The sequence below is a fragment of the Dendropsophus ebraccatus genome, chromosome 2 (assembly GCF_027789765.1).
Source record: "Dendropsophus ebraccatus isolate aDenEbr1 chromosome 2, aDenEbr1.pat, whole genome shotgun sequence".
NCBI classification, from domain to species: domain Eukaryota; kingdom Metazoa; phylum Chordata; class Amphibia; order Anura; family Hylidae; genus Dendropsophus; species Dendropsophus ebraccatus.
The window spans coordinates 163,479,018-163,502,073 of NC_091455.1; the positions used below are offsets into that span (position 1 = coordinate 163,479,018).

A 23,056-nucleotide genomic window follows, 5' to 3' on the forward strand; every position below is an offset into this window, starting at 1 on the left:
GCTCAGGGACTACTGGTATCCAGCTCTTCCCAGTACCCCTGGTGCAGTGGGTACTGGGATAATAATGAGGAGATTAGTGTAAGCCATTTTATACCGGCTAAGGGTCCATTTACACAGAAAGATTATCTGACAGATTATCTGCCAAAGATTTGGAGCCAAAGCCAGGAATGGATTTGAAAAGAGGAGAAATCTCAGGCTTTCCTTCATAGTTTTATAGTGTGTTCCTGGCTTTGGCTTCAAGTCTTTGGTAGATAATCTGTCAGATAATCTTTCTGTGTAAACCCACCCTAACACTAAACTCCGACTTAGTAATGGATGCCGTCTATCAGGCAGCTTCCAAAAAGAAATAAAAAAAAAAAATAACACTGACACAACCCTTGTTAACCATTTTATTAAAAAAAAAAGATGCATCCAGTCCTTGGAAACTGGGAGAAGCACCCAGCAAGGAGCAGCAGGGAGTGGGGCAAACTTAAAGTCTGATGAACAGAATGCCGGTAGTAACAAATTGCTTTGTTCCTACTGAACATTCGCTCATCTCTACTGGTCATCAACGTAGTCCAATGAATCCGACGCAATCCTCTGGATACTGATACCTGAAAAACAAAAGGCGAGACACAAAAAGAAAAACAGGCAGGAGCAGAACACCTATCATTTTGACATATGTTTTGCACCTTGTACAGTCTGGCAAAGAAGTGAGGTTGCATTGCATCCACACTAACCCCCCTGGGGTCCAGACTGATCTCACACTGCACCCATACATACTGGTATAGGTTCAGTGCAAGAGAAGGGAAAAGGTCCATACTCTCCTCCGATGTCTTCCTTCTTCACCAGAGCCCGGCACACTGAGCTTGAAGTGTTCCGGGCTCTGGCTCTTCAAATGTGCCATCAGCCATCAAAACACTGCTACAGCCGCTGACTGGTTGAGCAGAGACTTGTGCCATGTCAGCGGCTGTAGCAGGGTTCCGCCTAACTCTTAGCCGATCCTCCCCCAACAGAGGACAATAGTGCTCACAGAGGGTTAAATTAACCCCCTGGGGACCAGACTGTGGCTTTTTCTGCCCAGAAAAGGGCCACTAAAAATGGCATACATATAAGTTATGGCGTATTATAGTAGATCCAATTTTCTTCTGGAATTCTGGACTCTTTCCTGATGCACATCAGGAAAGCGTCAAGACTTCTAGTGCAGGCTGGGGCAGGAGGCTGCGCGGAGCACCGATCGCAATGCCCCCGCCTCTGCAGGGAGAGATAGTTCAGCAGACGTCAGACCTCAGCACAGTGATAAGGTGCCCCAGGCTGCAACAATGATGTCAGCCGTGCTGCCCACCACTGCATCCCCACAGCGAAACCTAAGCAGCAGTGGTTAAAGCCACTCTGTACCCACAATCTGACCCCCCAAACCGCTTGTATCTTCAGATAGCTGCTTTTAATCCAAGATCTGTCCTGGGGTCCGTTCGGCAGGTGATGCAGTTATTGTCCTAAAAACAACTTTTAATCCGGCAGCACTGTGTCTAACGGCCGGGACTTACATTTGTATAAGCATTAGGCTAGCACAACCTCTCTGTCCCTCCTCCCCGCCCTTCTCATCATTAGGAATGCTCCAGGCAGATTGCTTCCTACACCCCACCTGTGTGCATAATGAACATGGGCTGGATCGTTAAAACACCTGTGCAAAGCTCAAACAAAAGTAAATGTTCCAGGATCATTCCAAATGATGAGGAGGGTGGGGAGGAAGGACAGAGAGGTGGTGCCAGCCTAATGCATATACAAATGTAAGCCCCGGCCGTTAGACACAGCGCTGCAGGATTAAAAGTTGTTTTTAGGAGAATAACTGCATCACCTGCCGAACGGACCCCAGGACAGATCTTGGATTAAAAGCAGCTATCTAAAGGTACAAGTGTTTTGGGGGGGACAGATTGTGGGTACAGAGTCACTTTAAGCAGCACACACCTCCCTCAGAATCTCAGTGGCACTGGCAGGCCTGCTGAAAGACACCCCGGACCTCATGAGCAATGACTACAGAAAGAGGAGAAGAGGCAATGCAGGGCTAAACACAAGAGCAGCCAAAGGAGGATCCAGGACACTGCCTAGAACTACAACTCCCACTATGTCCTGTCAACAGTTAATAATGGGAGTTTTAGTTTTGCAACAGATTAGAAGATGAAACAGTTTAGGAGGGGGAGGCAGTGGCATAGTAGAACTACCTCTCCCAGCATGGTGTATGGTGTAATATGCAGGACTACAACACATAATAGGAGGAGATGAGGGGGAGACAGTGGCACGGTACACATGTGATGTATGTACAATGTATGTTGGCATACTGGACCATATTGAAAATTCTGAAGGCGATTCCTGATCAAGGGGAAATATGGTCTTAGTATAATATAATATAATATACATCACATATGCCCTCGTGTACCGTGCCACTGTCATTCTCTAATCTGTTGCAGAACTACAACTCCCATTATGTGATGTAGTCCTGCATATTACTCCACACACCATACTGGGAGATGTAGTCCTGCATATTACTACACAGCATGCTGGGAGATGCAATCCCGCATATTACCACACTGCAGGGCATGATGTAGTTCTTCAACAAGAATGGCCACAGGCATCAAAACTACAACCCTAGCCATGAACTCTTAGTAGGGCATGATGGGGGTTGTAGTTCTTCAACCTGGATGGCCACAGGCTGCACAAATATAACTCCCATCATGGACTGTGAGCAGGGCATGATGGGGGTTGTAGTTCTGCAAGCTGAATGGCCACAGGTAGAAAAACTACAACTCCTACCAAGACTGTTAGCAGGACATCGTGAGGGTTGTAGTTCTTAGGATGTAATCTCGCTTGTCCTGGTTCCTACTCTGGCCTACTGGAGAGCACTGCTGCCCACCTCCTGGGGAACACTGTTGCTGAGGTCTGGGGGGGGCACCACTGCTGCTCAGTTCTAGGTGGGAGGTGTAGTGTGGCCGACACCACACAGCTGAGGTCTGGAGGTGGGGTCGATTGGGGAGAGGGGGCTAGGAAAGCGTCCGGATTTCCGGCGCTCCCATAGACTTCTATGGGGGCGTTCGTGCTAGAATTCCTGGCGAAAATAGGACAGGATCTATAAAATTTTTAGGGAAAAGACGCCCTTCAGGAAAAATCCTATAGGGGGCCCGTCACTAATATACCCCTATGGGACCGGAAATCTGTCTGGATTTCCTGGATGTGTGAAGGGGGCCTTACTGTCAGGAAATCCGGAAGGTTCGCTAAAGCCTTTTGAAGCCTCCTGATTAGGATTTCCTGACAGCAACAACCCACACGGACTTGTGAATTGGACCTTAGCCTTACACATGCCCAGTTTTAGTAGATATTAAAAGCAGCCCTAGGAGCCCACTGGATGTTTTTCTCTGCTGCAAGAGTTCAGCAATGTTCTGCCCCTTTACTTACTAGCAACACAACTGGTTCCGCTGTCAGAAAAAAAATAAGTGTTTAGGCAAAAGTAAGTGTTTAGGCAGAATTTTGCTGGACTCTTGCAGAAGAGAGGAGGACCCAGTGTGCTTCCAAGACTAATTTTAATATCTACTAAAACAATCATATCTTGGCACTTGTACGGCTTCCACTGATACTTACTTAACCCTTTGTTCAGATGGCACGCCCTTCTCCTCGGCCTCTGCTCTAGAAATTAAACCTATGGGGACGAATAACAGACATGTTACCGCACTATAAACTGCAGGAATAACAGACATGTTACCGCACTATAAACTGCAGGAATACCAGACATGTTACTGCACTATAAGCTGCAGGAACACCAGACATGTTACCGCACTAATGGCCGACAAACATGCAGCATCAACATTCACCTCCCATCTATCCTGCCGTCCTCTCATAGTGCAGAGACCCTCAATAATTACTAGAAGGATTGCACAGCCCCACGTGATGTCAGACCAACCTCTGGCAGCTCCATTCTAGCATCACCACACCCACAGACCCTGCAGAACATCACATAACAGTGCACCAACACACCCCTCACCCTGCAGAACATCACATAACAGTGCACCCACACACCCCTGACCCTGCAGAACATCACATAACAGTGCACCCACACACCTCTGATCCTGCAGAACATCACATAACAGTGCACCCCCAGACCCCCAAACCTGCAGAACATCACATAACAGTGCACTCACAGACCCCTGACCCTGCAGAACATCACATAACAGTGCACCCACACACCTCTGATCCTGCAGAACATCACATAACAGTGCACCCCCAGACCCCCAAACCTGCAGAACATCACATAACAGTGCACTCACAGACCCCTGACCCTGCAGAACATCACATAACAGTGCACCCACACACCTCTGATCCTGCAGAACATCACATAACAGTGCACCCCCAGACCCCCAAACCTGCAGAACATCACATAACAGTGCACTCACAGACCCCTGACCCTGCAGAACATCACATAACAGTGCACACACACACCCCTGACCGTGCAGCACATCACATAACAGTGCACACACACACCCCTGACCCCGCAGACCATCACATAACAGTGCACACACACACCCCTGACCGTGCAGCACATCACATAGCAGTGCACCCACACACCCCTGACCGTGCAGCACATCACATAACAGTGCACCCACACACCCCTGACCGTGCAGCACATCACATAACAGTGCACCCACACACCCCTGACCGTGCAACACATCACATAGCAGTGCACTCACACACCCCTGACCGTGCAGCACATCACATAGCAGTGCACCCACACACCCCTGACCGTGCAGCACATCACATAGCAGTGCACCCACACACCCCTGACCGTGCAGCACATCACATAGCAGTGCACTCACAGACCCCTGACCGTGCAGCACATCACATAACAGTGCACCCACACACCCCTGACCCAAAGAACATCACATAACAGTGCACCCACACACCCATGACCTTGCAGAGCATTACACAACAGTGCACCCACACACCCCTGACCCCGCAGGCCATCACATAGCAGTGCACTCACAGACCCCTGACCCTGCAGAACATCACATAACAGTGCACCCACACACCCCTGACCATGCAGCACATCACACAACAGTGCACCCACACACCCCTGACCCGCAGAACATCACATAACAGTGCACCCACACACACACACACACACTGACCCGCAGAACATCGCATAACAGTGCACCCACACACGCACACACCCCTGACCCACAGAACAGTGCCCTCAATGTGGCTTACCCCTCCTGCACAAAATGCCCAGAAACCCATCTGCCTCATAGAAAGCCTAGCAGAGGAAGATAGCCCTTCCCACACGAGACTGGTCACATGAGCATGACGTCATCAAAGGTCCTTTATACCTCCTTCTAGACAATCCGTTCTCGTTTCTACCGACAGTGCCCCCAATGTGGCTTACCTCCTGCTGATGGTACACATTGCACAAAAAGCTCAGGAAACCAGCTGCCTCGTAGAAAACATAGCAGAGGAAGATAGCTCCTCCCACACATGAGACTGATCACATAGGCATGACGTCATCAAAGGTCCTTTACACCTTCTTCTGGACACTTCATTCTAGTTTCTATCGTGACAGTACACAACCGGTGTACTGCTGACAGGACTCCTGTGTGACCCGTGCCGCAGGGAGCCGCTATGGGTGGGCCCGTCCTCCTCACCCGGCACCTTATGCAGCAGACGTGTTCTCCGGTGTCCCCCGGTAGCCGGGACAGCCCTGCGCACTTCTGCAGCTGCTTGAAACAAAACTAAAAGTAATTGTGTCCGGAAGAACCGCAGCTCCGCCCCCCAGTGCACCGAGGCCACAGGAGTGCAGTGCTGGGCACACCACCGGCTTGCTGACGGCTGAGCCTCCTGCCGCCCGGGGAGCCCGGTACAGTGCGGCACTCGGCAGCCTGGATGAGTCCCGGGGAAGGAGCACAAAGCGGGTGTCGGGGATAGAGGAACCGGAGTGTCCGTGGAGACTGCGCTGCTCCCGGGAGGTGAGAAACCGCGTTACGTGGCTGAGGAAGTGAGGAGTACACTGTCCACACTGCACCCGGGATATCCCGCAGCCTGCCACCGACTGCCCCCGGGATATCCGGCAGCCGGTCACCGACTGCCCCCGGGATATCCGGCAGCCGGTCACCGACTGCCCCCGGGATATCCGGCAGCCGGTCACCGACTGCCCCCGGGATATCCGGCAGCCGGTCACCGACTGCCCCCGGGATATCCGGCAGCCGGTCACCGACTGCCCCCGGGATATCCGGCAGCCGGTCACCGACTGCCCCCGGGATATCCGGCAGCCGGTCACCGACTGCCCCCGGGATATCCGGCAGCCGGTCACCGACTGCCCCCGGGATATCCGGCAGCCGGTCACCGACTGCCCCCGGGATATCCGGCAGCCGGTCACCGACTGCCCCCGGGATATCCGGCAGCCGGTCACCGACTGCCCCCGGGATATCCGGCAGCCGGTCACCGACTGCCCCCGGGATATCCGGCAGCCGGTCACCGACTGCCCCCGGGATATCCGGCAGCCGGTCACCGACTGCCCCCGGGATATCCGGCAGCCGGTCACCGACTGCCCCCGGGATATCCGGCAGCCGGTCACCGACTGCCCCCGGGATATCCGGCAGCCGGTCACCGACTGCCCCCGGGATATCCGGCAGCCGGTCACCGACTGCCCCCGGGATATCCGGCAGCCGGTCACCGACTGCCCCCGGGATATCCGGCAGCCGGTCACCGACTGCCCCCGGGATATCCGGCAGCCGGTCACCGACTGCCCCCGGGATATCCGGCAGCCGGTCACCGACTGCCCCCGGGATATCCGGCAGCCGGTCACCGACTGCCCCCGGGATATCCGGCAGCCGGTCACCGACTGCCCCCGGGATATCCGGCAGCCGGTCACCGACTGCCCCCGGGATATCCGGCAGCCGGTCACCGACTGCCCCCGGGATATCCGGCAGCCGGTCACCGACTGCCCCCGGGATATCCGGCAGCCGGTCACCGACTGCCCCCGGGATATCCGGCAGCCGGTCACCGACTGCCCCCGGGATATCCGGCAGCCGGTCACCGACTGCCCCCGGGATATCCGGCAGCCGGTCACCGACTGCCCCCGGGATATCCGGCAGCCGGTCACCGACTGCCCCCGGGATATCCGGCAGCCGGTCACCGACTGCCCCCGGGATATCCGGCAGCCGGTCACCGACTGCCCCCGGGATATCCGGCAGCCGGTCACCGACTGCCCCCGGGATATCCGGCAGCCGGTCACCGACTGCCCCCGGGATATCCGGCAGCCGGTCACCGACTGCCCCCGGGATATCCGGCAGCCGGTCACCGACTGCCCCCGGGATATCCGGCAGCCGGTCACCGACTGCCCCCGGGATATCCGGCAGCCGGTCACCGACTGCCCCCGGGATATCCGGCAGCCGGTCACCGACTGCCCCCGGGATATCCGGCAGCCGGTCACCGACTGCCCCCGGGATATCCGGCAGCCGGTCACCGACTGCCCCCGGGATATCCGGCAGCCGGTCACCGACTGCCCCCGGGATATCCGGCAGCCGGTCACCGACTGCCCCCGGGATATCCGGCAGCCGGTCACCGACTGCCCCCGGGATAGTGTAGCTGGAGTGTAGCTGACATACTGTACTCACATCATACCACTATATAGCGCTGGAGTGTAGCTGACATACTGTACTCACATCATACCACTATATAGCGCTGGAGTGTAGCTGACATACTGCACTGACATCATACGCTCACTGACATACAGTGAAAACATTATTACACAATATAGTGCCGGGATACTAGTGACATACAGCACTCACGTTGTACTACCATATAGTTCTGGAATAAGAGTGACATACAGTGCTAGCGTTTTACCACCATTTAATGCTTGAATAATGCTGACATACAGTGCTCACATTATACCACAATCTAGTGCCAGAATAATGCTGTCATACTGCGTTTGCATTAATACCACCAAATGGTGCTGTAATAATACTAGCGAAGAGGGCTTGAACTTTACTTCCAGCCACTGTGTATATGTCCATAGTGTATCTCAGAGGCCAGCTATATAATATCAGGTAGGGCTGGGCGATATTGGCCTAAATTATTATCGCGGTTAATCGTACATATAGCCGCGGTAACGATAACTGAGCGATAATTATGACACGCCCCTTTTGCAAGCCACACCCACTTGACCGTGCAAACCTGGTGATACTTTTTTTTTTATACTCTTATTAAAAAAAATAACTCGCTGAGCAGCAACACAAGGCTGGGCCATATAGGCTATTGTCCTTATTATTATTTGTCATTATTAGGGGTCTCAGCAGAGACCTGGACGTGTATATACAGGTATACAGCCATTACAGGATATGTATACACAGGTATACAGCTATGTACATAGTACAGTATCTGTATATACAGCTATGTACACACTACAGGACACTTATATACAGGTATACAGCGTTGCTGTATACATGTCCTGTACTGTGTACATAGCCCTATACCAGTATATATACATCCGGTAGTGTGTACATAGCTGTATACCTTTTATATACATGTTCTGTAGTGTGTACATAGCTGTATACCTTTATATATACATGTTCTGTAGTGTGTACATAGCTGTATACCTTTTATATACATGTTCTGTAGTGTGTACATAGCTGTATACCTGTATATACACATCCTGTAGTGTTTACGTAGCTGTATACTCAAATATGCAAGTCCTGTAGTGGCAGTATTATTTATGTATTTATGCACACACACTACAAGATATGTATATACAGGTATACAGCTATGCAGATTTTCCATTAATAACTCATGCACACTCAGCTAAGCTGAGCATTCATATGTATTATAGAATTACAAGAAATAGTTAGGGGGATCTGGGCAGAAGGGGGAAAGCAGCTGGGGGGGATCTGAAGGGGGGGAGCAGCTGGGGGGATCTGGGCAGAAGGGGGAAAGCAGCTGGGGGGGATCTGAAGGGGGGGAAGCAGCTGGGGGGGATCTGAAGGGGGGGGAGCAGCTGGGGGGATCTGAAGGGGGGGGAGCAGCTGGGGGGATCTGAAGGGGGGGGAGCAGCTGGGGGGGATCTGAAGGGGGGGGCAGCTGGGGGGGATCTGAAGGGGGGGGCAGCTGGGGGGGATCTGAAGGGGGGGGCAACTGGGGGGATCTGGGCAGAAGGGGGGAAGCAGCTGGTGGGGATCTGGGCAGAAGGGGGAAAGCAGCTGGGGGGGATCTGGGCAGAAGGGGGGGAAGCAGCTGGTGGGGATCTGGGCAGAAGGGGGAAAGCAGCTGGTGGGGATCTGGGCAGAAGGGGGGGAGCAGCTGGGGGGGATCTGGGCAGAAGGGGGGGGAGCAGCTGGGGGGGATCTGGGCAGAAGGGGGGGGAAGCAGCTGGGGGGGATCTGGGCAGAAGGGGGGGGGGAAGCAGCTGGGGGGGATCTGGGCAGAAGGGGGGGGCAGAAGGGGGGGGAAGCAGCTGGGGGGGATCTGGGCAGAAGGGGGGGGAAGCAGCTGGGGGGGATCTGGGCAGAAGGGGGGGGAAGCAGCTGGGGGGGATCTGGGCAGAAGGGGGGGGAAGCAGCTGGGGGGGATCTGGGCAGAAGGGGGGGGAGCAGCTGGGGGGGATCTGGGCAGAAGGGGGGGGGGGAGCAGCTGGGGGGGGATCTGGGCAGAAGGGGGAAAGCAGCTGGGGGGGATCTGGGCAGAAGGGGGGGGAAGCAGCTGGGGGGGATCTGGGCAGAAGGGGGAAAGCAGCTGGGGGGGATCTGGGCAGAAGGGGGGGGGGGAGCAGCTGGGGGGGATCTGGGCAGAAGGGGGAAAGCAGCTGGGGGGGATCTGGGCAGAAGGGGGGGGGAGCAGCTGGGGGGGATCTGGGCAGAAGGGGGGGGGATCTGGGCAGAAGGGGGGGGGAGCAGCTGGGGGGGATCTGGGCAGAAGGGGGGGGAGCAGCTGGGGGGATCTGGGCAGAAGGGGGAAAGCAGCTGGGGGGGATCTGGGCAGAAGGGGGAAAGCAGCTGGGGGGGGATCTGGGCAGAAGGGGGGGAGCTGCTGGGGGGGGATCTAGGCAGACTGGGGGGGGGAGCAGCTGGGGGGATCTGGGCAGAAGGGGGGGAGCAGCTGGGGTGGATCTGGGCAGAAGGGGGAAAGCAGCTGGGGGGGATCTAGGCAGAATGGGGGGGGGAGCAGCTGGGGGGATCTGGGCAGAAGGGGGGAAAGCAGCTGGGGGGGATCTGGGCAGAAGGGGGGGGAGCTGCTGGGGGGGGATCTAGGCAGAATGGGGAAAGCAGCTGGGGGGGGGATCTAGGCAGAAGGGGGGGAGCAGCTGGGGGGATCTGGGCAGAAGGGGGAAAGCAGCTGGGGGGGATCTGGGCAGAAGGGGGGGGAGCAGCTGGGGGGGATCTTGGCAGAAGGGGGAAAGCAGCTGGGGGGGGGGGATCTAGGCAGAATGGGGGGGGAGCAGCTGGGGGGATCTGGGCAGAAGGGGGGGGAGCAGCTGGGGGGGAATAAGCTGTATCTCCTTCTCCCAGCCGGACAGGCGCTGACCCGCTCCACATACCCGGGAGTGAGCGGCCGGGGGTACATAAGCTGTATCTCCTCCTCCCCTTGTAACCCGCTCAGCATTGGTACGCTTGTGGCCCCATCGGACGTTCATACAGGCAGATCCCGGTCTCTGGAGGAGGAGACCGCAGGATCATGTGATGGCGTCCCTGCGGGTGCTGGAGCTGAATAGCGGGATCTAGGGCCGAAGTGCAGATCCCCGATCCCGCTATTCAGCTCCAGCACCCGCAGGGACGCCATCACATGATCCTGCGGTCTCCTCCTCCAGAGACCGGGATCTGCCTGTATGAACGTCCGACGGGGCCACAAGCGTACCAATGCTGAGCGGGTTACAAGGGGAGGAGGAGATACAGCTTATGTACCCCCGGCCGCTCACTCCCGGGTATGTGGAGCCGGTCAGCGCCTGTCCGCCTGGGGGTGGGGAGGTTATAGGCTGGTGCAGGATTGCAGGGCGCACTGAGGGACGGGCGGGCAGGGGCCGTTGGGGGGCGCTCTGTCAGGCATGGCGGGACGGCAAGTGCTATGACACATACAGCACACTGTGCAGCACTGAAATACCGCAAATACCGTCCTGGCGCAGTTGAGGTCGGTTTACCGACGCCAGAGACGGTATCGGTATTTTCACGGTATACCGCCCAGCCCTAGTATGAGGTATTGGCAGTAATGAGCAGTATTCTGCTGTTTAGGATCCTCAGTCAATAAAAGGTCATATGGATTTGTCCATGATGCCGTACTGTCCGTGGTGTATCTACCCTAACAGTAAGGCCTCTTTCACATGTTCAGTGTTTTTTTTTGGGCCACAAAACCTCTGCTTTTTTCGTGATCCGTGAAAAAACATCCGTATTTGCATCCTTTTCTGTATCTGTAAGATAGACAGTAGAAGTTTGCTTCCATTTGATCCATGTTTTTTTTTACCGTAAAAAAATACGTCCCTAAAAAATACGTATGTCATAGACTTCTATTGATGATCTGTACTGCACTCAGAATCCGCACGAGGACATCTCCCTTTTTCTTTTTTTTTTTTTAATGTAACGGGCAGAAAGGCCACTAAATCTGCCCTTTAATAATCTCCGAACTGCGCACTGACAGGCAGAGAGCTGTGACTAGTCACAGATGGCTCCCCACCCAGATGACTAGTTGTCACCCCTCTCCCTGCCTTGGGCGACATAATAAAACATCTTTTTCACCTTATTAAAGCTTGTATGCTGTGCGAGCTGCAGAGTAGCTCTGTACTGTGCTGCAGGGAACTATATCGGCACAATTGTGCTGACTGGTTTCCCCTAAAAGCGCTCTTTCCACTTACCCTCTCAGTGTAATTATAATGAACCCATACAGGGTTGTACACTGTATAAGAAATGGAAATATAAGGCTGCTGTCATGAGGAACTCATGAAAAGGGAATTATTGGTAAGTCATAATTCTGGCTTTTCAGCAGCACATATGGAGACATAACAACTTTAGACTTAACGGTACGTGCACACTACGGAATTCTCGCAGATAAAGTCCTGTGGATTCCTCGCTCCTGCTTGACTCTCCACCCATCCTATAGACTCCATTCTATGCTCAGGCGGGTTCCACCGTCTGCCCAAAGAGTTGACTAGTCAATTCTTTGAGCGAGTGGTGTGGTATACTCAAGAATTCCGTAGTGTGGACATACCCATGCGTGTACCACAGCCATGCCCATGAGTGGCAGGTAGTCATCCTGGTGGCACTCCTCCCGTGTCTAGTCTCCGTTCTCTACCTGTCAGTGCACTTGGCAGGGATGATTAACAGGGAGAGGCGCCAATAACGGGCCTCTCTGCCTGTCACTCATCCCCGCTGAGCACGCTGACAGGCAGAGAGGCCCATTATTGGCGCCTCTCTCTGTCAGTCATCCCTGCCAAGCGTGCTGACAGGGAGAGAGTGGTAACTAGATATGGATAGAGCACCGCCAGGATTACTACCTGCCGCGCGCGGGGGGATTTAACTTCAAATTCCCAAGTACAAAGCTACTGCTGCAGCCGCAGCTGGTACGTACCACAAGCTACACCAGAGCTTTATACTGTGCTCCAGGAAACCAAACTTCCCAGTCTCCTTTACGGGAGGTACTTTGAGAAGCTTCAACATCATCATCATCATTATCAATATCAGAGTCTAATCAGAAATAAGGTAGGCCTTTACGCTTCCGGGCAGGTAATACACGTTCGGTAGAAGCAGGCTTTTTAGAGGGAGTCTGAATGGCAGCCGGGTTGGCGGGAATTGAACCTTCCCTAGATGCCTGAACCTTTTGGCGGGTAATTGGGTTGGAGGATTAAAAGGCCAGACAGATTTTGCATAGCACTTTTATCTGGTAGACTGGTGTAACATCCCACACATTTTTTGCCTTTATCCTTGTCTTTCTTTGGTATCTTCTTTTCTCCCTAGCAGAGACCAAATAATAAGGATAGAGAATCACTTACCGTACAAAAGGATTGCCTATCACATAACCCCTAAAGTAAGTGAAACCACAAGGGATCAGAAACCTACAGAGCCAGCGGGAGGACTTTCCTCTGCAGCCTCCCCATGAGCAGTCCCAGAAGCATCCATAGCAGACAGTACACAGAAGCAAGGAGGCAGTATAGAAAGGTCCTAGAAGCTTATATAGCAGAGGGAGCTGCAGAGGATTTGAATTTGGTGCCATGCTGCCATCCCCGAATGTCCAACACAGGATAGGATTTCCCGGTGGGTGCATGATTTCACAATAGCGCATGCGCCCAATGTCTTCATGCTCCCCTGCATTAACTCTGGGAGTGCAGCAAGGGGAGCAGGGACTGGAGGCCCCCCGAAGGATGCAACACATTAGCGGAGATTTCACCCAGAGGGACTCGCAGGCTGCTCCATTGCCATGTCCCAGGACCTGTGGCCACAAGGATCACAAGTAACCTCCATGTTCCTTTTATCTTGTCAAGAATAGTAAAAACACTGAGGGGGTTTATGGGAAATGTCCTTTTAACCTCTGTGTAGTCCCTTTTCCTGATAGGGTCATAGGTGACGTCCTCTCTGTGTGGTGCTATCATGAGGATGCCTGCCTGTTCCCTGCTCATTGCAGCTGCTGCTGAAGCTTCTCAACCAGTCTGTGCGGTGCTCAGCCAATCACTGACCGAGGCAAGACCATATCACGGCCAGTGATTGAAAGTAAAACTTTTTTATTTTCTGTATACTTCCTTTAGCGATCGTCTATGATTTTTAAACTTGCTCAAAGACGACGATGAGCCAGTGATCAGCTCCTTAACTGATCGCTGCCTTTATTATACAGGGTCAATAGCTGCCCGAATCAGCCTAGCGGCATCAGTGATTGGCTGGGGTGGGTTTCCTGTGTTTTTAATGTCACCAGGAAGCATTGGGCAGGTGAGTATTCCTTATGCTTTAAGCACCTAACCATTTTAAAAATTATTTTCATCATGGGAAAAACACTTAAAAATATTAAAAAACTCATAAAGCTAGTGTCACTGGATTTTGTACAGGGGCAGAGATGACACAAACAGGCTGTGAACTCTCCTCCTCCTGACATCACTTTCCTCTTCAATTACAGTAACACGCACCAGGAAGTACAGTAAAACTTTTCATGTTTCACCCTTTGTGTGTTAGTGTTTGACTTGCAGCAGTCATGTGAGCGGCCCAGGATTAGACAGTGAGTCAGGCCGTCTTTCTGTCTCTGAGTGGGAAATTCCAGTGTCTTATCACCTACTAATCCTGGGTAAGGTTCAGGTAGTTCAGGCTGCACATCCCTTCTTATCTTGCTCTCTATGTTCATGTATCTAGGAAACCTTCTCAGGCTCCTGATCACGTTCCATACTGTGAAGATGCAGTCATGTCTCTAGTCACAATGGAAGCTGTATTGTTACACAGTACTAAACACATCTGCTGCGGTTAACCAATATAAATATACACTTTAGCCTGCTGCAGCTTACTATGGCTTTTTTTTTTTTTTTTTTTTTATATATTACGTTTTATAAATTTCATCTCAGTAGTATTTAAAATGTGATAGCAAGTAAGCATTAGTGTCGACTTCAAGAATTCTCTAGAGAATGGCCAATATTTGCCCGAAGCAACAAATCACTGCTCGGCTTTCATTTATCAAGTTGATTTGTTAAAAAAAAACAAAAAACTGTCATGTCAGAAATTCTTATAGGCAGGCAGCTGCATTTCCCCGCTGTCAGTCATTTTCATCAAGGCAGTCCCATAGACTAGTATCAGAGCTACCCGGATGCAGATCACTGCAAGCTGGCAAGTGATTTCCAATAGTTACAATCAGTATGCGTTTCGACCAAGGACGGCCTTCATCAGCTTCGGTATGAAAAAAACGGGGGCCTGGACACATCGACAGCTGATTTTAAGGTTTTGTCAAAGTATCCGTGCCTCTGAATTCCAAATTGTGGTCTGAACCCAGTTGTAAAGATAAGTGCTTGGCCTGAAATGCGTCTGCTGGTAAGCCTTTCTTTCTCATTTTTCACATTGCCAGCAGTATACCGCATTTCTTTGCAGATAAATAAAGCAGATATATATATTAGCTGCCTCTATCCAGGTCTGCATTGCTCTTCAGGACTTCACATTTGGGCTATATACATCAGAAAATGTGCTGTGGGACTATCATATCCCTAAAGTGTGTGCTTGATGCTCAGGCTGCTCAGGTACTGGATAAGTAACCATAATGTAGACTGATCTGAGAGGATCCATCAGTAGAGCTCTAAGTTTTGAGGCACATAGCAGCTGTCTTCATTCTCTTTCCTTCTATACATATTACAGATCCTGGGGGCCTTATAGGGAATTGTTGGTGACCACCACACTCATTGAATTTTGGCGGATCCTTAATAAATGTCATACAGATGATTATGCATTGCTGGTTTACAGTGTGTAATGTTTCCTGCATTATCTGAAGCTTTTAGTGGATAGTTCTATAAAGAAAAGAAGTTGCCCTTTAAGCAGCCGTCAGTAGATGTTTCCTGAGATATCTTTTATTTAGAGAAGTGTAACTTGTCGGATCCTGTGGTGACTCAATATCGATCAATATTCCAACCCAGCAGGCGATATCCTCTGGAAAATGTCAGAGAAATCATCACTCATTTATTTTTATTTAGAGTTCCCATAAATAAACCTCTGTGATAGTATGGAAGTTTATTGTGAGTAAAAGAGGAGTCGTCAGTAGCTGATAATAACATAACCCGGATAATTTTTAAAACTATTAGGTGGGAGTCTGATCTCTGGAACCCCAATGTTTAGTGCCAAGTAGTCCTCACTGCCTGTACCCTGTAGGCTGGAATGGGGTCACCTTAAGAAGCAGCATGGTTACTTCTCCGGAGTCTACACCCATATAATACACCGGTGTCTTGCTAACCTTAGCTGCTGATTTACTGCTTGCCGTGCCTTTTATTGAGGTTTTATAAGCAACATTAACAATGTCTCTTCATTTTCAATAGTTTGATTAATTCCCCCCCCCCCTTTTTTTCTTTTCAATTTAGCCATCATGGATTCCTTTGTAGATGATGATATTTGTATCCTGACTCACGAAAAAGAAGATTGTACGAAAAGAAGAGGGCAATCTGCCCCTTTGTCCATCTCTGGGGATTTATCGGCCTCACACTTTGCCCTTGTCACAGCATATGAAGACATTAAGAAGCGCCTCAAGGACACTGAACGTGAAAATTACTCCCTAAAGAAAAGATTAAGACAAATGGAGGATAAGGTACGCATAGTGTAAGCTCACGATGCTGTCCTTAGAGCTGCTTGTAACCGTAGCCGTTTGGACTGCTTTACATTTCCCTATTAAACTGTAAAAACTACAGGATCCCTTAGGCTAGGTTTACACTGCATTTTTACAGTCCGTTTACCGTATCCATTTTTTTTTTTATTTATTTTTGTGTGCTAAAAAAACCCCATTTGTTTTATTTAATTTTTTTTTTTTATAAAGGCTATAAAGGCTATGTACACACTAAAAACAACGGCCATATTTCAAAATAACTGACGTTATTTGCACAACGGTCGTTGTTTTTACATATTGTGAACATAGCCTAATAATTGAAAGTCAATGGAAAAATGGATCCAAACAGATTGCACGCAATTGCATCTGTTTTTTTTTTTCTTTTTTATAAAATATATACGTTAAACGGACTGCAAAAACGCAGTGTGAACCCAGCCTTATGTGTTGGATGGACAGATAAATCCAGTAAAAAACACCTTGTTGTGGATTTTGTCTTCCCTATTGAAGTATAGAGGGGAAATCCACACTTAATCCACAGCGAATTAACACAATACTTGACATGCTGGAGATGTAACATCCACAATGCAGGTCAGCATGTGGGAGATTTTTTTATTATTATTTTTTTAATCATATCCACTTGGCTGCTACTCTGTTTGCTTTGTATTTTGCACATGGAAACTCATATGCCATATGTAACTGTACCCTAAATCTCCCCTAATGTTTCTGTTGCATTTCCTAGACTTTTTGTAATTCTTCTATATGCAATTGTTTAGCTTTGTGGAGAATCCAGCTTGGCAGAAAGTGAGAAAGTGAACAAAGCCTTTGGTGCATTCCGGGAGATTTCTATTGAGCGAGATAATCTTAAAAAGAAGCTGATTGCAATGGTAGGTGTCCAAGTGAACTCTTATGTTAGCCTCATCCATTAGTCTTTTTTAATGTTACTGTATACCTTACTGCGGGGGATGAGCAGAGAATTTTTCCTGTTGTAGTATTATCTAAATATTTGTGCACATTGCTCTAATTGACATTCGTTTTTGTGGATTTTTCATTTATGTAGGAGAAGGAGAAGATGGAATTCACCAAAAATTTCAATGAACAGTTGCAGTCAAAAGAGGTAGAGCTGCTACAAGTGAAATCTGAGCTGGAGACACATCAGGGTAAGCTGCACTACAGCCTGAATAGTGTATATACACCACTATTCCTGCTGTGTGAACTGTTTCATTGCTGTATACAGACAGGGAGACTGGACTGCCATCAAATCTCCATGTTTAAGAAAAATACACATACATGTACATGATTGTGCTGTAAAGAGGGCATGGAGCGTACTCAGGGTACTGGAGCCCATTCCATATACATTGACTCCTACCATTAGCTGCCTGGGGCTGCTGCGAATAGCCAACGTTTGTGACTAGATAAATCCAACCCACTCCCATAAAAGTTTAGATCTTCGCCTTTCTCATTTTTAAATAAAAAAGTAACAAATTAACATATTTGGTATTGTCACAATATTGAGTTGCATAAACAATGTAGCATGTGAGCTACACTTTTAACATAATTTTGTACATTACATAAACTGTGTAACTCTTAGCGCTTTGCCGTTCCTTACACCACCAAAAAAGGATGCATTTGTGTCCATCTGTTTTAATCAGTTTTCCCATTGACTTCCATTGTAAATAAAAAAAAATGGATTAAAACATTTTTTTTCTTTTTTTTTGTGATCGACCACGTTTTTGTGTACGCTAAAAAAGGATGTGTTTGGATTCACAAAACGGATGCCCACAAACACATCGGTGTTGTGGGGGTTTTTTGGACTAAAAAACGGACTGCAAAAAGGCAATGTGAACCCAGCCTTAGCTGACATAGGAATGTCAGGTTGGCAGGTTCTGTGCAGGAAGAAATTAAATATATAATTTTTTAATTATATTTTCCTGCATGAAAGTATGAGCCTATTGCAGATTTGTCCCACCACTTTTAGTTTGGCAGGGGTGAAGTCTGTCTGCATGTGATACGTGAGCTCCGCTGCAGATTATTCTGCCTTGTGTAGATGCGCATTATTAAAAAAATCTATTGGGATACATCTTACTAGGTAATTCTGTGTTTTTAAGCGACTCCTCTGTTCAGGATCCTTACTTCTTGGCCAAAGTGGACAGCAGCTACAGAAAACGTCTCTCATTTTGGAGGAATAATTCTGTTTAAGGGTGGGTCCAGACTACAGAATCTGCACGGATAAGTTCTGGCGGATTCCGTCACTTGTACCCGCTTGTGGTGGCACGCATCTCCACCCGTCTCGTAGATCCAATTCTATGGGCGGGCGAATTCTGCATTCTGCCGAAAGAATTAACATGTGACTTCTTTTGGCGGAATGCGGAATCTGCCTGGCCATAGAGTGGTGTCTATGGAGCCGGGAGATATGCGTGCCGCCGCAAACGGGTACGAGCAACGGAATCTGACAGAATTTATCTGCGCAGATTCCGTAGTCTGAACCCACCCTAACACAGACAACCTATTGAATGGCCACTGTGACATTCCCTTGTGACACATTGAATAGGTCTTATTGGCAGCTAGTGCTGTCTGCCTTCCACCCCACTGCCATCCTTTTCGATCTTGGTAGTTAAAACCGCCAGCTGGGCAGTTGGTGTGCACAACCCATGTCGCTGGCAAGTTGCTATTTGATCCTGAGAGCATGTCCTACACTGCTCCTGAATTACTTCTGTTTTGTTCCGTCTCCATTCACATGACCAAACCTTGCTGCTGCACTTAGTACCAATGAACTCTTTTATAGTTTTAACCAAGTATAGCTGCGTAACAGTATTTGTATAAGATAAATGACAGTGCAGTTTCTTCTGGCTCGCTCCCTGTAATCTTTTCTGCCTCAGCCTTCCAAAAAATGATCTATGACATCTTTGTTTACTATAAACCTGTGGGGATTAGGACCAGCATTGAACGTATTACTCAGTTTTCAAGGAGAAAGCACCCAGCTTTCCCAAGCTCCTGATTTATATGCATTTTGCAGTGGTGACTCTGTACCCATAATCTGACCTCCCAAACCGCTTGTACCTTCTGATAGCTGCTTTTAATCCAAGATCTGTCCTGCGGTCCATTCGGCAGGTGATGCAGTTATTGTCATAAAACATTAGTTTTGAAATTGCAGCTCTGTGCCCTAACTTTGCACCACCCCTCCATCCCTCCTCCCCGCCCTCCTCATCATTAGGAATGCTCCTGGCAGAATGCTTCCTATTCCCCACCTGTGTTAACACAGCACATGGGCTGGATCATTAAGATACCTGTGCAATGTTTAAACAGAAGTAAATGCTCCAGTGGCATTCCTAAAATCTAATCTAACCACAATCTGACCCCCCCCCCCCCCCCCCAACCGCTTGTACCTTCTGATAGTTGCTTTTAATCCAAGATCTGTCCTGGGGTCTGTTCGGCAGGTGATGCAGTTATTGTCCTAAAAAACAACTTTTAAACTTGCAGCCTGTGCCAAACAGGAGTATCTGTGCCCTAACTTAGCGTCACCCCTCCGTCCCTTCTCCCCACCCTCTTCATCATTAGGAATGCCACTGGAACATTTTCTGCATGCTGAAAATTGCACAGGTGCTTAATGATCCAGCCCATGTGCCGGGCTGACACAGGTGGGGAATCTGCCTGGAGCATTCCTAATGATGAGAAGGGTGGGGAGGAGGGACGGAGGGGTGGTGCAAAGTTAGGGTACAGATACTCCCGTTTGGCATGGGCTGCAAGTTTAAAAGTTTTTAGGACAATAACTGCATTATCTGCTGAATGGACCCTAGGACAGATCTTGGATTAAAAGCAGCTATCCGAAGGTACAAGTGGTTTGGAGGGGGGGGGGGGGGGCAGATTGTGGATACCGAGTCGCTTTAAACTTGATGGACTCTTGTCTTCTTTCAACCTTATTAACTATGTTACTATGTATGTTACAAGCAGTGCATACTTACCGTCAGTGCTGTTTGTGATCTGGCACTGTCAGCTCCCATCCTGCTGCCACTCTTACTACAGGCCTGCTAGAGGAGGCGTGGTGGCGGCCGCAGAACAGGGCGAGATCTGACACTGATCGATCACGCAGCAGTGCTCCTGATAAGTATGCACATCTTGTGTGATCTGGTAACTGACAGCAGTGATATATGCATATCCATGCTTTCAGTTCCCCTTTGCTATCGGCTGTACATCCCATGTTCACACAGTAACATGTATGGCCGATATTGATACATTTTATAGCGTTTTCCTGCTCCTTACCTGATTTCTGTCACTTTTACGTGAGCCGATTATTGACCGTAAGAACATTTGTAGCAATTCTAGCATTTCTGCATAATAATCGGCCTGTGTAAAAGGGCCTTAAAGAGGATGTACCATCAGGGGAAGCCGGTGCCGCGGGCCGGTGCTGAAGCACAGGAGGCAGGCCGGCCCACCCCCAGTGGGAGGGAATTCCCTTCCTTCTATGAAGCAGCTCCATTGATTCTAAATGAGTCGCGTTATAGAGGCAAGGGAATTCCCTCCCACTGGGGGCGGACCGGCCCGCCTCCTGTGCTTCAGCATCGGCCCAGGACCCAAGCATAGAACGGCGCCGGAACGCGGTTCCAAAAACGGACTGCGGCCCCAGCTTCCCCGTGATGGCACCGTTCGATCAGTGGGTCACATTAAAGAGGATGTACCTGATGGTACATCCTCTTTAAGACATTAGTGAGCATACCTTGTGACCATTGAAGAGATCATTCCAAAGGGAGCTGTTATTGTCTTATACTTGTGCTATCTATCTACTGTTGTCATCAGCTGTAATATTGTACAGATCACTTTACAGCAGCCTTCTCTTATCACCACAGACAGAACAGGTCTCAGCTAAAGGCCCTATTACACTAAACGATTATCAGTTTTACATGGGCGATTACCGACCATTCAGGCTGATCGTTTAGTGTAATAATGCATGTTGAAAGGCAATGATCAGCTGACATACACAATGCTGACTGACCGTGGTCTTTCAACATGCTGAAAAATCACAGTCACATGCAATAAGAGTGGCATCAGCAGACCGCTGCTTACTTCAATGGTTATCTCGAACGATCTAATGGCCGTTTGGGTGGCCCCTCCTGTTTCTCCCCGCTCACTATCTGTGCATGTAATAGCATAGGCAGCGACTGGGGAACAAAGAGAAATTGAGCGCTGAGCTTTCCCCGGAACATCGTGCCATGTAATACGCCTCTTAGTTTCAGACCTATTGACAAGAATGAAAACGCCATGATTTAAGGATTTATAATATGGATAGTAAAATGGAAAATTCTATAAAAAATTCCTAAAAAAAAAAAAAAAAAAAACTTGATTCATACCTGCACTTTAAGTTACAATCACTTTAAGGGTAGCTTCGCACATAGGGTATCCACAGCGGATTTCTCGCTACGAGTATATCAAACTAGCGCCATTAACTCCCGCCGTCTGGGAACATACTGTATCGGGTCCCCGTTCCGGATTCCTTCGGGGGCTCCCAGCGGTTAGCCAATCAGTGCTCTTCTGCGGGACAGCACACTGATTGGCTGACCGCTGGGAGCCCCCGAAGCAAGCCAGAACTGGGACCCAGTACAGTATGTTCCCTGGTCGCAGGGGTGAATGGTGCCGAGTTTGACATACTCGCAAGCAAGATGACAATCTCGCTGTATGTCAGCCCATCGTAGTGAATGGACAAGTATCTGCAGTGGATTTCTGCTTATTTGCAGCAAGAAATCTGCTGCAGATACATTATGTGTGAAGCTATCTTAACATTGCACATATAAAGCCTTAAATTAACTTACCTTGTATTGATGTATTGTATGTATTGTATTGATGTAGTTGGAATAATTTTCTTCTCTGTTTGCACCCAGTGTTTTGCTGGGTTTTTAATGCTTCCTACTCAAATAGATCTTTACCGGTCATGGGCCATGGGCGACACCAGTGTAAATTCATGCTTACTCTTCCAATACAATTATATTGATATCTTACGGGAAGAGGTTATATAAAGGGGAGGTGTATGATCCAGGGGTTCTGACTTCTTGGACCTGCTGTGATCTCAAACAGGGATCTTAAAGCTTACTTTAAAAGGGACTGCATGCACTGTTGCACCATTCATTGCCTATGGGACTCCCAATGTGCATTGCTTAGCTCTGTCTGGCAGCCTTTATAGGCCTTGACTGACGTGTGCACATATGACCGCAGCTCCACTGTGACAAAAGCTTGGGATCCCTTTTTCTCAAGATTATGTGGCTACCCCACAATGTTTGGATAACCCCTTTAAGAAATAATTTTGTATTAGAAAATCCTATATTGTAGCAGCCATGTAGCTTTTGATCAGAAGCAATGGAAAAGTCTACCTTCAGTGTGCAGGCTATCCTCTCTACCACATCAAGAGTGCTTATGTAGACTGAGATCTTGATGTTATAACAGAAGCGCACCGTTATTTCTAGTACAGTAATTTTCTAATAGAAGACATTATAGATCTAGTCACTAGATTGGCTCCTTCTGGATGGGTTAACATTTTTCTTTTTTGCAGTGATGAAAAGCTTAAGCAAAAGTATTACTGACTGGGAAATTGAAAAGCTAAACAGTGAGCTGAAAATCCGGTCAGTGGAGCAAGAACTGAAATTGCTTCAGGAAGAATGCGGATGTCTCCGAGCGGAACTTGAAAGGACAAAGGTAATTGTCCATATTGAGAAGAGAACAGTAAACGCCTGATGTATTTAAAGACGTGAAGTGTTCATTGCTCCAGGTATATTGCTTTCATGAAGTAATCAATGGACAGTAATAAGTT

At 49.4% G+C, this 23,056-nt stretch overlaps 1 protein-coding gene and 1 long non-coding RNA gene across 2 annotated transcripts in view; one reads left to right on the plus strand and one right to left on the minus strand.

Moving 5' to 3' along the window:
• Positions 1–381: 381 nt before the first annotated feature.
• LOC138783662 (uncharacterized) lies at positions 382–5,751 on the minus strand. Its single transcript, XR_011361729.1, has 3 exons — positions 5,408–5,751; positions 3,613–3,670; positions 382–593 (listed from the first exon to the last, which is right to left on the minus strand). It is a non-coding gene; the product is annotated as an uncharacterized lncRNA (long non-coding RNA).
• Positions 5,422–23,056, plus strand: part of AZI2 (5-azacytidine induced 2) — a 39,770-nt gene continuing 22,135 nt past the window's right edge. The window contains exons 1-5 of the mRNA XM_069958637.1: positions 5,422–5,984; positions 16,025–16,248; positions 17,037–17,147; positions 17,321–17,420; positions 22,799–22,941. Coding sequence (XP_069814738.1) covers positions 16,030–16,248; positions 17,037–17,147; positions 17,321–17,420; positions 22,799–22,941 — 573 coding nt within the window. The 5' untranslated portion in view covers positions 5,422–5,984; positions 16,025–16,029. The remainder of the gene's footprint in view (positions 5,985–16,024; positions 16,249–17,036; positions 17,148–17,320; positions 17,421–22,798; positions 22,942–23,056) is intronic.